Source organism: Polyergus mexicanus, unplaced genomic scaffold (genome assembly GCF_030449975.1).
Source record: "Polyergus mexicanus isolate NDT 795.1 unplaced genomic scaffold, iyPolMexi1.0 SCAF_17, whole genome shotgun sequence".
Taxonomy (NCBI): Eukaryota; Metazoa; Arthropoda; class Insecta; order Hymenoptera; family Formicidae; genus Polyergus; species Polyergus mexicanus.
In genome coordinates, this window is record NW_027223337.1 from 6,882,596 (window position 1) to 6,899,566 (window position 16,971).

Here is a 16,971-nt window from a genome sequence, read left to right on the forward strand (position 1 = left end):
AATCCTTATTTCGAAATGAACATGTAATAAGCGATAATGATAGTTCGATTCCCTATACAACTCGATATTGCATGAATTCCATATCCTGTTACGTAATTCTTCCGATAATCCCGCCGCAACACTTCTTTCGTAATTCTTTTCCTTTTTATAGCGAAAGCATGCAAATCAAAGTCAAATTATCTTATGCAATGACTAATGAAAATTACATCGGTACGACTCAAAACGATCGATTAAGCGCTCCACCACGTCCAGGTAACTTTAATTATTCATAATGAGACACTTATATATATACATGTATAACATAGGCGCCGCGATTTCGTACCTTTATATTGAATTTACAAGAAAATGTACTTTTTTTTTCGTATAATTCTCTTTATCAGAAAAATAAAAGAAAATAATTTTTTCCCTCATACAAAAGAAGTATAAAATTTATTACTATATTAAATGTAAATGTTTTATAGAGAAAGAAAGAGAAAAATAATGCAGACGTTATTATAGCCGATAATAATTAAAATCAAACATATATAAAATTTCGAGATATTTTTTTTAATGCTATAATAAATTGTATCATGAATGAAGAAGTAGCGTATGAATTGTAGTGTTATGTTGTTTTTCAAATTATCTAAAAAAAAAATAAATTTTTAATAAACTTGAAAATATTTTCAATGTTTTGCAATAAAACGCGATAAAAATCACAAATGCAAGAAAATATTAATGCATTATAATAAATATATCGCGGATATTAAATAATAATGAATATATCGGGCACAGGCACAATAGCGGAACGCGAACACAAAAAATGGGAAAATGCTGCACCGATTGAAAACAATCCCTATAGCGAGGAGAATATACGAAAGCGATGCTTGGAAAGACAATATTCGAAAAATTCGGATATTCCAGGGTAAGAACAGCGTGAGAATGTTTGCGAATATCGTAGCCACAAAGCCTTCAATTTAATCTTTTATTTTGTGCAGAGCTCATTATGACTTAACGAAGTTGAACGAAGTGAATCTGGAGACACTTCTGGACCGTCCGGACATTAAACGGTAACTTTCATCAATTTCGTCAAAATAATAAAATATATGTTTTCTTTTACATATATATATATATATTTTTTTCTCTTGTGCAAAGACTTTAAAAAATGCAAAAATTTCAGTTTGCTTGGGAAAGGAAAATTCAAACAAATAATTTCTTTGAATAATTATTCTGCGGCTAGTGTTTGATTAAAATTTTTTTTATTCAAGATATTAATTAGATTAAAAATAAAGAAAAATTCAAGTATTATTTTGTTGCTACGCTATCATTTCGATTTTATCGACCATTGTACAGATTCGGCAGGGACTATTATATCAATCAATCGAAAGCGGCCAGCGGAGAGCGACAGGAGCAGGCCACCAGATCGACAATGTCTTCGATGTCGAGCAGACCGAGCAGCTCGCTGTCTCAACAATCAAGCTGTATTGGCAATGAGCAACGCGAACAACAGGTGAGTCACCACGAGCTCGAGCAATTCGAGGCCGCCTCCCTGCGCGGCAGTCTTCCTAGACGACGCTGCCGCGATCCCTTTGCCAGTCCACATTTCGCGATCAACCCCCTCTTGCATCTGAGCGATCGGTTACGCTACGACAATGACGACGACGACAACAGCCAGCAAGTCAACAATATCATAGAGAATGAGCGAATAAACGAAGACAGCGAAAGTACGATTGAAGACACAACAAGAGATCAAAGATTTAGAAATTTTGAAGCGACAGTTGATAGAGAGAAAAACAATTACACTTTGGCAGAGAACTTGAAGATCGATACGAGTTTTGGAAAATTCATACCGCCGGATTGGAATCAATTCTGGAGCGATCGCGAAGGAAATACCAATCGCGAGGCTGAAGAGCCTATAGTACCACGATACGATGTTAACCGTGGAAGTTTGCCAGACAATCGAGACGATCACGATCCGGGTGATCATGATTCTGGGATTGGTTCGCGCGATTCGGTGATCAGCGATCGGGATCGCTGGCGACGACTGTACCGGGTGGCAGACAATAATCGTCACGACGGCGATGAGCAGATATTGTTAATCGGTGGCAGAAGATTCTGGACCACCGGCGGATATAAATACCACACATTCGGCGGCATCAAAATCCAGCCGAGGAAAAAGGAGGACCCCGACGATCTTGAAGACGAATCAACCTCGCCGTCGGAGGATCAGTTCGTAGATCGCACACTGGAGTTCGCGAAATTAAAATTTCAGACTTTTGGCGGGATTAAAAGGAATCGAAGGATCAATGGTAGTAAAATTCCCAATTACAGGAGAATCCGGTTGAGACCGATCCTGTCGGAAGCTGCAGCCACCGTATCCGACATTGATAAAATCGTGTATCACGACCGTAGTGTAGTAACGGAAAAATCAACAAATTTTGAGTTGTATTCTAACATCGATCGTTTAGGAAACTTCGATCGGTTAGCAAACTTAAATCGTTCCACGAGTTTCGAAGGATTCGCTAGCTTCGAGCATTCTACGAGCTCGACTTTCGAAGAGAGTGATTGGCAGGACGAAGAGAACCATGTTGCGAACGATCGGGTTTCATCTGGACGCAATGTTACCAGACATCGAACAATCGCCTTCAAAACGAACTCCGCGATGAAATACAGGAATTCGTTTCGTAAGAAGAACGTAAATTCGTCCTCTCTCTTGTCCTTAGAAAACGAGGACGACGAATGGCAGGACGAAGTCAATTCTATCTCCGATGAGAGTACAGTGAATAAATTCCCAAATGGTGTATCAAAGAGGCGAAAAATTTACGCGTTCAACGACGACAATGTTGCGAGACGAGGAAGAGAAATGCGATCTCGAAGGTATCGGAAAATCTTTGAGAAAAACAACGGCAGAAAGTTGGAGAAATTGATTAACAGAAATACTAACAATAAGAAGAGCCTAGATAGCTCGAAGAAACTTCGACGAGCGCAAGAACAGAAGAGCGATGATAAGGGGCGATACAGAAAGTTGAATGTAAGAAGTTTGAGCGACGTCACAATATGGTGACAATAAGCGCTGATCATAAATGGAATGAACATCGACCTGTAAAAGATGTACAAAATATATCACGTCAATAATTATAGCGTGATTTTCATATGGAAATATTCTGTTATAAGGGAGCAATCCTAGAAATATTTTTGCTATATTATATAATTAAAACGCCAAAAGACCCTTCTTATTAGTAATTAATAAAAAAAGAAGAAATACTTCTCTTTACAAGATGAATTGGAATATACGATGAAATGAAGGGATAATGAAAAATATTGCGAGATTTTTGTATGACAACGTGAATATTATATATTCAGAATGCGAGCTTCCGTGCAATAATTGCCGGATGCGATCAAGATAAAGATTGTAAAGATTTATTAGCAATAATTTAATATAATTGCTACAACGTTATATAATAATTGATTTACTTTCCTCGGTGCAATAACCTGAGGAAATGAATTTATATTAGTGCCGTAATTCTGTGGCCATATTTTTCAAGATAAAAAGTGCCATGGCGCGATATGCTAATACATTATGAATTTATGAATGAGTACAATAATTATACAAAATTAAGAGATCATATTTATACGACGATAAGTCGCAAATGGTAAATAAATACGGGTGTACAAAAATACGAGACATGTCTCACAATATAATGCTGATTAATATCCTACTCCTTTACAAGTTTTTATAACTGCATTTTGTTTCTGTTTTATCAATCGTTCTTTTAAAATATATAAGTAAAATATAAGTAAAATTAATTAATCTTTTTCACGTTAATTCCAAATAATTGGTCTAATCCAAAATCAAAATTAATTAATACTTATATTGTAGATGGATATAAAATTATTACACATACTCATAATCTCTCGCTAATCTAAAAAAAAAGGATACAATAGAAAAAATAATATAAAATAAATATAAATATAGACATTTAAAATTATTAAAATCTTTAAAAATTACCTATATAATCTGCACACAATATCTTGTGTGCGTGTATGTGTGTGTGTATTTTCTATGTTTCATATCGATACATAATAATCTTAATTAATTAACTAATTTAATTAATGAAATAAAAACTGATTTTATTTTTCAATCGCATGAAACTTACAGGTGACGGTTGCTGTTTAATATTAATTTTAACATTTATAAATTATTACAGGAGTTTGCAACATTCTAAAATTTCATAATTTTTGCAATTAAATATTAAAATAGCGATTGTAGATACAAATTTAATATTTTAGAGAGAATTATGTTATAACAAAACTTGCAAAAATCTCTAATCACGTATTACGAGAGTTCCATAAACGATGATTATGTATTATAATCCTCAAATAATTTGATGGTACAAAATCAATTTACGTATTCAATGCTATACTCTTCTATACACAGTTGAAAAAATATTCACATAAATACATTTCAATTTTTAGCGAAAGATTTATAATATGTTGACATATAAATATTAATATATACTAATCATAAATTTTATTTTTGTCAATTTTTCTTAAAATGAGGATGGCTATTTCCAAGACATATATTTAATTTTTATATCAACAATATACCGAGTTATTCATCATCTGTAAATGCGGCCATCGCGATCGTACAAAATTTGCACGAAAAATGCGATCTAATTTGTTATCTATGTATCGTATATATATCGTTCTCGATATAATCTGATAAAATGTGAAATATGCTCGGTTCGCGTTAACACGACGGAATCAGTTCCGCATCTGAGCTACCAAAAAGTACTTTCATTGGTAAGTACCATCTATTTTTACCTATGTACAAAATGAATATAATAAATGAGTGTATTAATATTTTCTATAAAGTATTTGCAAACGATAATCGTTTTTATAAATTTTGTTGTTACTATTCTGCAACTCGGCAATTAATTCTACAATTATATTGTTTGCATTTTTATCCATCTAATAATTCCTTGAAATCTATGCTTAAAAAAAAACCGTAATCATATTGCAAAACTCTCTTTCCATCTAATATCCTTTATAAATTATCCACGAAGTTTCCAGCATCATCCATATTGATAGCATCGATAACCAGAGATCATTTAATAATATTATGCGTAATAACATTCTATTATCAATTTTTATACATCATAAATATTATATGTAATATATTAGCAACACAGTATTAACACTATATAAGAAAGCTTCTTATCGCATGATTATTAATCTGAATAGCTTATTTTTAATTTGCAAAAGCTAATGCATCATTTTTTACTTAAAACATATTGGTACTCAAAACATATCGTGCACAATTTGTCTCCAAAAAATCAAATTAGTGTAAATTGTTTTTTAGGTTTCAAAAATTTAAATATTTCATTGTCAAAATAATAATATCTATTATTAATAACTAATATTTAATATGTGTAGAAATTAAAAACTTGTATACCAATCAGTTCTGTCATTTTAAAAAAAAGGGGAGGGGGAGACGAAGAAAAAAAAAGAAAGAAAGAAAAGGTGCTAATAAAATCGCGACCAATATGTATTAAGCGCAAATAGGCATTCATACGATTAATAATTATTGTCAACGACTTTTTCAAAAATGGTCCATGATATTACAGATTACATGCGTTGTGCTAATGGTACTAACACTAAAAATTCTTCTTGTTATAACAATATTGTGAATACAAATATATATAATATTATTAATATCATTATAATTATTTTTTTTTTTTAAACATTAAATGTATGCTATTGAATATAACCAGATAATAATATTAATCGTATAATAGCTTTATGAAAGAGACATGAGATAAAGAAAAAAAGAGACAAAAATTTTATTCTTGGCAGCGTGTAAAAAATAAACATAAGAAAAAATGGCAAAAACTCAGAACATAACGAGATTATGAAATGCGGCTTTCAAACGAATTTATTAGCGCGAGACAATTAACATCAGCCATTCTTCGTGTGTTCCAGGAAGAAAGCACGATATCTAAGGAAATCGACGATATTACGATCCTGCAAAAAAACAAGAATATAAGAGCGGAGGAATTGTGTCGCAGGAATAACGCCGAGGTAATTAATCTCGAAACGAATAATCGTGCTGTGAATTCGATGATCGATACCGGCGACGATCGGAAAGTCAAAAGCGAGAAAGATGCGCCTGACGAAACGGCATGGAAGGATCGTCAACAAACGGATGACATCTTTGAGGATCAGAGGAAAAATAGTAAAAATGAAATTAACGCCAAACTGAACAATCAGGAACATAATCTGGAGACCGAGTGCAAGAATGACACGGAACGGAAAGTTCGCAGAATCGATCTGAAAGCATATGGTTTCGAGAACGAATTCATGGACCAAAAGAAAACCATCCGGCAGCAGAGAGTGGTCAACAAATTGGACCTAAAGTCCTTCGGCTACCAAGACGGTCTGCGTCGCGCTTGTTCTAATAATCAATTGGATCAACCCTTTCGTAACAACGAGAAATCGAACTTGACAAGACGCGCGATTGAACGTCGCGCGTTTGAAGGATATCTGATCGATGCACCGAAATCACTTGGTTATAAAGATTTCGCGAAAAGCTCGAAGGATCTCAACAAGCTACAAGATAAAGTTAAGAAGATGGGTTTGGGATTGATATCGGCTAAGTCAATGCCAAATGTTGCTGATGAAGCGTATTATCATGCAAATCCGGTTCACGTAAACGCGAAACGGGATCAGCAGGACGAATTGGCTGTCAGGAATCTACTGGATCGCGCAATCGATAAATCGGAGGAAGGAACAAAGACGGACGAACGCGACGCGATCATCGATGAAGATGATTCGCTGCTGAACAGTTACGACGAACTTTCTTCTGATGTGGACAGATCCTTCGAGGATATATATATCAGAAGTAAGGAACAATCTCGAGGAACGGGAGAGAAGTGGCGGACAATGCCTTCAGTGAAAAGGCTCGCAGAAGTCTTTGGCAGACGACAAATTTCCGAAACAGAGACTACCATGCTAGCAAAAGTAAACAGAGCTTCGGTAACTAATGAAATAGCTTCTTCACCTCATTCAGATTTTATTTAGATTTCAGATTTCATTTGAGCTCGATATTTGAAAAACATTCAAAGCATGACTGAATTCAGTCTATAATTTATAAAAATACATAAAGTCTAGATAGATAAATATACAAAAATAGATAGATTTATTTTAGAGATAAAAAATATGGGCAAAAAAAATATTTATAATTTTGTAGAGAAATTTATGTAAATTCAATTAAATACGAATTCGTATTTAAAAAGAACATACTAGAACTATGATATGACTTAACTAATCTTTTATTTATCATACGATAAATTTTTCAATCATAAAAATAATTATCAAATTAAAAATTATATTTTAAAAAATTTTTAATTGCGCGCGCGCGTGTGTGTGTGTATGTGTATGTGTGTGTGTGTGTGTGATATTTACATCACATGCCAATAATTCATCCTATACGCGCTAATAATTTGAATATTCTATCAATTCCATGCATTTTTATCTCATAGGTGGCGAAGATAGATGATATCAAGGATAGATCGTTCACACCCGAGATACAAATAATCGAAACGCCAAAACCAATGCATAGTTTGACGGCCAGATCTCTTTCGAAAAAATTTCGAGAAGGACTTCGTCAAATGCCCGGTAAACTGTCCTCACTGCCAGTCAGCCGGTCACTGATAGGAGAGCGATTAACGAATCGAACGGAGATCGTACGACCGAAACGAGAAGATAACGATAGAGATGTGATCTCGCCCGGCAAGCTTAAATCGAACATTATATTTTGGGAGCAAATGCAAAAAAAAAATTAAACAGTGTACTCCCTCCCCAATTTCATAATGATAAAAAGTTAAACATGATCACAAAAATTGATTTGTTGTATATATGTAAGAACAGAGAACAAAATCGCAAGTTACGCAACTCGAATAATGTATCATACAGTGGAGAAATATTCGATTAGAACGAATTTACATGATAAGTCAAGTTACGAATTTATTAAATAAGAAATTAAATATACTAAGTATAATAATTATTGCAATGCTAATGATAAATAACAATTATTAGAATTACGAAGATAAATTGTTTTATATCAAGGCAAAATTTATATATACATATATATTATCGAACGACGTAATCGTGATGTCATCTTTGACAAAATGTAAAAAAAAAAAAAAAAAAAAATACAAATACTAAATACAAATACAATATAATAAATAAAAATACAAATAATATATTAATTTTGTATATTTATAAATAATTTTGTATAGGTAAGATTTTGTGCATATTTCTATTGTGGAAATATAATATATAATTATAATAGCATATAAGATCGAATCAAATGCTATACTACAGGAATAATATTCATTAAAAAAAGCCAATTTGCATTTACTTTATGAGCTATAAAGTTGCTAGTGTTGCTATCCTTGTAAGGATAAGGATATGTTAATATCTAGATTGGAAAAGTAATAATCTTTTAGCTATTATAGGTTTACTTACAAGATCTTATATGTAAGCATGATAAATAAACAAGATCGTCTTTTGTTGGAGGATAACAATGGATAATAGTAAGAATAATGTGCATAAAAGCATGATTAAATTCGTGTCAAACGGCATCGCGACACATTGATAGCCAAAGAAAGCGTTCCGAATATTAGTACTCATTACAGATGAGAAATCAGTTTAACCCTTTCTTCCCTGATTTATATTACAGAAGTTAAATTTAAATAAAAAGTATTAAATCAAAAAAATATAATGTATATTCTAATCATGTAGAATCCTAACATTGTGGAATGTGCTACGCTCTCTATCAATTGTACAGATGTCGATAAATCCATAAGATATCAATTAAATATTATATGTATAATCAATTTTACGATATTAAACCATTTTACGCCAAGATACTTGGCTTTTGTGACACACATAAAGAATGCGAAATTTCATGTACATGATCTCGTTAGATGAGAATGATATTTAAAACTGGCCAAAATCTCTTTAAATAAATAAGTGTTGTACTCACGACAAAAATTTTTTTGATAACAAAGTACAATAGCAAATTCCTCAATTGGTTCATTAATTGTCCACTGTTTAGTAGCCTTTGGAGTCCAGAATGAAAACTTCAATGTATCCAGCATGAATAGCCAGTCCACCGCTCTGCCATTGGATCGATAAGAAGAAATATAATGTCGATATCCCATGAGACAGCGTACAACTTCAGGTAGATTCTTGTTATCCCATATTACGTAGTGTAACATCTATACAAATCAAATAAAATAATATAAGAAAATATTTCTTTGGCATAAAGACTCTCAAGTAAAAAGCAAAATTTGATCTGAGATGATTTTTATATATCACAATATATTATTCACAACAATGAAATAACATAAAATTATCACAATTCTATGCAATATTCGTGCTTTGAATGATCATTAATTTACAAATATTTATTAAATATTATGCACGTAGTCATTATTTTATACAAAGTATCGCGCAACTCACATTATAAACAAATTAACATAAAAATTGTACATAAAGAAATAAGATAAAAGTATATAATAAAATTGACTTTATAAGATCTGTGTACTTGTACTAAAAAATATTGAATATTAAAAATACAGATATTTCCTTTTATTATGCTCTTGATTCATGTTTTCATTGGAAATTCGTACCTTATCGAGTGTCTCCCACTACTTATCTTGGAGATCGTTACCAAATAAAATTTATTAATCGCGATTTCATCTTTTATGCTTTCTTGTAACACGTTATTTTCCAAAACGAGATTACATTGCGATATTGAAATCGATTTTCAAAACGGCGCGCCTCAATATTTAACCTAACCTACCTCAAACTACGCTCTTTCTCCATACATTCGCAAAAAATCTTTTAATTTATCTTTTTTCAAATAACTTTTCCAACAAAATAAGAAAATTCACCTTCGACATGAATGCCTTTTCGTTTATTGCATTGATAAATACGTCTTGCACATTTTCGAAGACGATTTCTACCACCAAGCTCACTCCACGGATTCCAGCAACACTGAGAGTTTATCTTTCTCCTTCTAATATGGAGAGAAAAAGATAAACTCTGAACTAGTGCAGCCAGTTCAGTTATAAAGAACAGACCCATTATTTTCGCCGGTCGTTTCAAAATGTCGAGTGACATATTATTTCGATCATGGTCACTTTGAGTCTTGTCTTATACGACTCTAACAGAGAAAATAAATGATATTAAAATGTAGAAAGTCTTTATCCTTTTAAAAATTTTGTAAAAATATTACTCGCATATCGTACATTCACTTTTTTGAAATACATTCTGACAACAAAAAAATAAACATAAATATACATTACACGTTTTTTTATCTATATCTATATCAACAACCGAACTTATTTTAATAAAAAAAAGCTTTTGTAATCCCAGTATGCTGAATTACATACAGTAAATAACTAGAATTTCGAAATACAGTGTTATTAGTATTATTTCCTCTCTTTAATGTAAGCATTAAAAAAAATAAAAATAAAAGAATAAGCAAAAAAAAAGAATAATAATAATACGTATATATTTATATTGTTAGTCTATATGCATATATTTATGCATTATTAGAAGAAAATAGATTTAAAAAATGATAAAAGAAATAAGAGTAAAGTTTACAAATAAATAAATAAAATTATATATATATTTATACACTTATAATTAAGTTTAGAATGTTTGTATAAATGTTCTTTTTTTTCTTAGATAAAACAACGTTTATAAACGATGTTAGTTATTATATTCAATAATAAATAATATATATTACGTTATACATAAAATTACATATATAAAAGAAAGATTGAAAGAGTTACCTCTACGTATTGCCAATTGCAAGAGATAATATAATTTAAGATTTTGCACAAGTTTTTTGTGTCATTCAAAAAATGAGAGAGAGAGAGAAATACATTTATATTATATAATTAAATAAATAATTAATAGGCAAAAAAATATCTCTTATTTGTTACTTGTTTAAATGTAAAAAATTGGATTTTGGGAATGGAAATAAAATATAAAAAAACATACAAATAAAATAAAATTACAAAAGCTTGTAATAAAAAATAATCAGTCATACAAAAAGAAAATCTGTAAAAATATATTACATTTCCGATATTTGTCATCACACAAGTAGTTAAAATAGAGATAATTAATTGAAGGATCAACGCATCTTCCATCCAATTCTAATATATACTAAATTTGTAAAGATGAATTTCCTCGATTTTTCTCAGTTTTGCATACATTGAGAAAACATACAAGGTGAGTCACTAGAGAAATTGCCTTCTAAGATATCTTCACAAATATTAATTTTAACAGGTTTAAGACAAAAGTTAAATTATTTTGAAAAGTCTAAATTATTGTAGTTTTAATTATTTTTTAAAAAGACGCGTCAAAAAGTTTTAAAAGTTATCTCAACTTTTTTTTAATGAAATGCCCTATTTTTAACGAATTATAATTGTAAAAGATGAAAAGACGAATCCAACGATTTATAAATACCTTGACTATGCGGTGACATTAAAATGAAAAAATCCAGAATAGATCAAATAAGTAGGTAATAAAAGTAATAATTTTTCAAACAAAATAAATTAATTCTATTTAATAAGATACTATCTTTTGGAATCGACATTGATAATAGGCAATACGTTACTTCATGTCTTCGGGGCTTGTTGGTACATCTCGATACACTATGTGTTCACTGTTATCCCAATGAAATCTTATGGACACATTCTGTTCTCTTGTGTTCATAAACATTGTGTTCACAACTCCGAAAACATGAAACGTTTTACCAATGCTTATCGAATGATTCTAAAAGATATATTGCAACAAATTCGCGCATTTTTCGCAGAGAACATATTCAAAAATGTCATGAAATGAATGGGTAATACTAAATATTTTGTTAAATAAAATTAATTCATTTTGTTTGAAAAATTATTACTTTTATTATCTATCTATTACTCCTCCTTTTTCTAGATTTTTTTAATTTCATGATCACCTCATGGTCAAAGTGTTATAGGTCATTATAGTGCCGATTTGTCTTTTTATCCTCTACAATTATAGCTGATTAAAAATAGGGCTTTCCATTTAAAAAAACTTAAGATGATTCTCAAAACTTTTTGGCGCCTCCACCTAAATAAAAACCAAAACTACAAAGAGTTCTCTCAAAATAATTTAACTTTTGTCTTAAATCTTTTTGTTTAAAATCGATTATGAAGATATCTTAGAACACAATTTAGTCTTAAATCTTTTTGTTTAAAATCAATTATGAAAATATGTTAGAAGACAATTTCTAGTGACTCATCCTATATATTATCATTTTTCAAATATATGTCAATCTTTTCAATACAATCCTATTTGTATCAGAGTTAAAAGCAAAATATTTTTGTATTATAAAATCTAGTAATTATAAAGTTTAGAGGCGACCTTACAGATTTCAATAGCCTTGATATATATTGTCAAGAGCGAGATCCCGAGCAATTTTCAAAATGTTTTAGCCGTTATTCGTTGTTTATTAAAAAATTATTAACAAAATAAGTTTAATGAATAGAATATAATTTTCTGACATCATATACATTTAAGAAGGAATATTATGTTTGTGTGTGATGTATGAAGCATTATTTGAGATAAATAACTTCTCGGGGATGTAAGAAGAGAAAAATATAAGCATCAGCAAAATGCAATACACACACATAGAGAAAGAGAATTTATATTCAAATCTCATTAATATTCAAAAATATAAGAATATATATACTATATAAATATATATGTATATATAATATGTGTCCGAAAATTGCGTTCTACTCATTAAACTTATTTTGTTAATAACTTTTTAATGCACAACGAGCCACAGCTAAAACTTTTTGAAAGTTACTCAGAATCGCGTGTCCTTGATAACATATATCAAGGTAATTAAGATATATGTGTGTGTGTGTGTGTGTGTGTGTGTATGAGATAATTACCTAAAATTTATCTCAATTATATTAAAATCAAATGAATTATAATAATATAATTCATAATTTATATTTATTCTACTAATTATTAAAAATAAAAAAAAGTCTTCTAATAATGATTAAAAAAAGATATTACATTACATTAATGCAGAGTATGTTGTACTTCATAATGACATATTATTATAAAAGCAATTACTATACGTTTGAAAAGATAGTTTCAAATTAATGATAATGGTATTCTAATAGTGCACCGTTCTGATATAATGGAATGGTTCTTGGTCCTCATTTTCTTTATGCAAAATTTCAATTAGAGATACAAACAAGTAATTATCAACCAGCACCGGTACCATAAAATAATCTGTCTTTAGAATTGGTATGTCTTCTATGTAATCCCTGCTTAACTTCCATACTTCTTCGGATATTTTTTTAGCAGCGAAAAATGAGCAACCGCGTATCTCAAGTTCTTCCCTGCTTCCATGCTCAAGCGGTTCCTCTGCGAAAAAATGCAGTGCATTTTGCTAAGATTTTCTAAAAATATCGGGAACTATATATCCATATCAGAACAAAATTAATTAGAACAAAAAAAAATACAACTTATCTAAATACAAACTTATGCACTATGTAATATTGTAAAATATCATAATCAAAACAATTATCAATTTAAAAGACATTATAGAGCGCCGAATAGCAATGTCTCATGGCTATAAATCAAATTTAATCTACTTATAAGGTCGTGAATTATCTTTCTAATTTTATGTCTTATTTAATAACAAGAAGATGTAAATAAATAAGACATTCTCATAAAATGTCGTTTTACATTGATTTCTATCTCACATTCTCGTCTTATTTTTTTCTAGACAAATCAATAAAATAAAGTCCGCGCTCCGATTGACTAACCAGAAATTTTGTATGAAAAATATCTCTTGAGAGATAATCACACACATTGGAGGTAGACATTGCAAATCTTCAATATTGAATAAATATGTATAGTAATAGAAATAATTTTTGACAAAGTAGATTACTAGTATTTTATGACACAAAAGTTTATCGTATTATTTCGCGCTTTGTGCAAAAAGAATTACTATTTCTATTCATCATATGATACAAGTATAAGTTCCTAGAGATAAAAAATATTTAGAAACTTAAAAGATTTATTATTCGTAAAAAATAATTTAATGTTAAGTATCTTACTATTTTTGAATCTAGTCACGAGCTTGTCACTATAACGAAGAATTTTGTAATGAAAGAGAACTTCAGGAGCACGATAATTTATAAACATCGTAGACATCAAATTTTTTTTATCTAATTCAAATTTAGGTTCACATTTCTTATAGTAACTCCATATGTCGTTTACTAGTGCCCTAGCTTTGTTACAAAAACGAACTGCAAAATTTAATAAATATATATAACATTACTAAATTAATAATGAAATAATATATAAAACGTACTAAATTACTTAAACTAGTTAATTATAATTGTATAATATTCATCAATGTTTAAATATATCTAGTATCAATATATTATAGTAAATAAAAATAGATTAAAATGCATGCTAATTTATAAATTAATTTATTATTTAAAAAATTTTTGATATATTATTTTTACTAATTTTTTATTATTTGATGGTATCATTGTGCGTGAGATTCTCAAACTTCTCTGTAATATTATTAAATATAATTACCCTTTTTGCCTTCGTATACTGCTTCATCTCGATATAGCTCGAATTCATCGAAAAGTAATTTCACCAATTTATCTGCATTGTGTTCAGATAATCTAATACATTCTGTAAAAGTACCTATAATAATATCAATAATATATTATTTTAATAATAATTACATGCATCTTTTTTATGAATTTTTGAAAAAAAAAAATATGAACCGCCTATGTACATTTATAATCAAAATTTCGTAAAAAAAATTATTTTTGTCTCTCCCGAAAAAGACCGATCGGCTCTTAACATGTTGTAATATATATATCGACTAAAAGAAAGTGCAGTAAAATAAATTTTTTTTTACACATATACAATTTTATTGTCATAATTTATACCTTTAAACTTATTCAACAAAATTTCTCCAACCTCATGTAAAATCTTAAGTCTTTCCTGTATAAGTGGAATAGTAGTTTCGCTATCATCACCTTGGAACATATATTCGAATTCACTTTGCGTTATTCTTGAGTAACAACTAGGAACCCATATACGCATCCCTTTCTATTGCAGAAGCATCACATAATATATTAAAAAATTAGTATTAAAAAGATATAGAACGCGTTTAAACAAATTTTGAAAATAATGTCATATACAGATTGTCTCATTTATCTTGCATTCTAAATAACATTTGTTTTTGGATTCGTATTTTAAAAAATTTTTTAAATAAAAGCTCTACAGAAAAAAAGAAACCCTTTTTTAAATGAGATCACTCTAATTTTTTTACATAAATCAATTCCTGCAATATTCGGCGTAAAAAATAATAAAGATGGGATGACTATACTTTGGTTTTACATAATTTTACGTAAACTATGACATATCTCTCAAAATATTCAATTATTTTACTTTAATACTTTTATGTAAAAAATAACGAGATAAATTTCAGTTGTGATGTAAAGAAAGCATTGTTTTCAAGAAAAAACATGTAATTGTTCATTACAAACTCGTATCTTTCTTAAAAAACAATTAATTTTATAATGCACACAAAACAGACTTACTTAATTAAATATTTTAAATATTAAAATAAAACAAGCAAGAGAGCAATAGAAATGCTTAGCACAAATATACAAGTTAATAACAGACAAAAAATGTCAACAAGAGAAAGAAAATTTAATATGTCATGTGTGTAATATTAAAAGACAAACTTTAATAATATTTTGTAAAAACAAAAAAGGTCAATATAATAAAAAGTTAAATGAAATTATATTAATAGTACACTCAAGAGAGAGAGAAATAATACAAAATAATGAGATAAATACAGTAATATAAAAATATTGGTGGTTATGCCAATACGTCACTCAAAAGTGAATAAGCATAGTGCTCACATCAACGGTCCTTTTCATAGCAGAGCATAGTGCAATAAATCCAAGTTCACCATCAACTGTCCATTGCTTACTACTTTTTGGATGCCAGAGTGAAAAATTCAATGTATGCAACACAAACAGCCAATCCGCCGCTCTGGGATCTTCTTTATGTGGATAAACATCATATTTTCGTAGGAATTTGTTTGCGATTGTATCAGTCAAGTCTTTTATCTCTGCACCTTGAACAGTTTCTTTAAACCACACCATCACCTATATAAATCAAAATATTTATTTTAATGATATCCTTTTTGCAAAAGAGGAATTCTAAAAAAAAAAGAAATTAATTTTGTTCATACAACAATAATATTCAAATATCGCATATGCAACAATCAAATAATACAAACAATAATAATACACGTTAACTTGCCAAATACCTTCGCAATACTTGGGCTTCAAATCACGAATAATATGGAAATATTCGCTATATGTTCTATATATATCTATATGAAGGATATCATGCAACTAATTTTATAAGTAAATGTTAAATTTGCATATCAAAAAGTATTCTTTTTCTTCAATTGATATAATTCTTTATTTAAAAGATCCATTTTCTTATGTATTATCCCCGAAACACACTTATACAAAATAAAATTTATTAAAAATATATATTCTTCTTTATAATTATGTTTTATTTTCTCGATAAGACGTTTTGTCAAAATAAATTGAATTATTTATCAAAGAGCTACGCGTCTAATATATATATAATTTAACACTAAATTATCGACTTTTCTTTCCATATTCGCAAACGAATCATGAACATGTCGCAAATGTTTCGAAATTTTTTTTAAACGAAAGTTAAAGAGAAACATACGTGCGATGCCAATGACTTGATGCTTTCTTCATTGACGAATACATCTTGTGCCTTTTCAGCGATAAATTCGGCCGCCAACAACGATTCCATTACATCACTGCTATTATCTTCAGCCAT

General features: G+C 29.6%; 3 protein-coding genes across 3 annotated transcripts in view; 1 reads left to right on the forward strand and 2 right to left on the reverse strand.

The window, feature by feature from the left end:
• The window catches only part of LOC138940740 (uncharacterized), a 36,177-nt gene extending 28,015 nt beyond the window's left edge, over positions 1 to 8,162 (forward strand). The window contains exons 11-16 of the mRNA XM_070309895.1: positions 152 to 252; positions 772 to 901; positions 975 to 1,046; positions 1,330 to 1,486; positions 5,959 to 7,011; positions 7,518 to 8,162. Coding sequence (XP_070165996.1) covers positions 152 to 252; positions 772 to 901; positions 975 to 1,046; positions 1,330 to 1,486; positions 5,959 to 7,011; positions 7,518 to 7,820 — 1,816 coding nt within the window. The 3' untranslated portion in view covers positions 7,821 to 8,162. The remainder of the gene's footprint in view (positions 1 to 151; positions 253 to 771; positions 902 to 974; positions 1,047 to 1,329; positions 1,487 to 5,958; positions 7,012 to 7,517) is intronic.
• LOC138940739 (choline/ethanolamine transporter flvcr2b) overlaps positions 1 to 10,044 on the reverse strand; it is a 53,349-nt gene extending 43,305 nt beyond the window's left edge. The window contains exons 1-2 of the mRNA XM_070309891.1: positions 9,939 to 10,044; positions 9,026 to 9,260 (exon numbers count right to left, since the gene is read on the reverse strand). The gene's annotated coding sequence lies outside the window, so the exon portion shown is untranslated. The remainder of the gene's footprint in view (positions 1 to 9,025; positions 9,261 to 9,938) is intronic.
• Positions 8,351 to 16,971, reverse strand: LOC138940557 (queuosine 5'-phosphate N-glycosylase/hydrolase-like). The gene is made up of 8 exons (XM_070309542.1): positions 16,855 to 16,971; positions 16,005 to 16,253; positions 15,021 to 15,183; positions 14,656 to 14,769; positions 14,166 to 14,357; positions 13,226 to 13,467; positions 9,054 to 9,260; positions 8,351 to 8,458 (listed from the first exon to the last, which is right to left on the reverse strand). Exons 1-8 carry the CDS (start codon positions 16,969 to 16,971, stop codon positions 8,351 to 8,353), a joined length of 1,392 nt encoding a protein of 463 aa, XP_070165643.1.

Bases quoted from the DNA above. Each gene is read 5' to 3' on its own strand.
- LOC138940557 (XM_070309542.1), bottom strand. From the start codon at position 16,971: ATGGCTGAAGATAATAGCAGTGATGTAATGGAATCGTTGTTGGCGGCC. The intron at 16,254-16,854 runs GTATGTTTCTCT...TGATTTATATAG, and splicing joins TCAAGTCATTGGCATCGCAC to GTGATGGTGTGGTTTAAAGA. The intron at 9,261-13,225 runs GTGCACTATTAG...TGATTTGTATAG, and splicing joins CATTCCATTATATCAGAACG to ATGTTACACTACGTAATATG.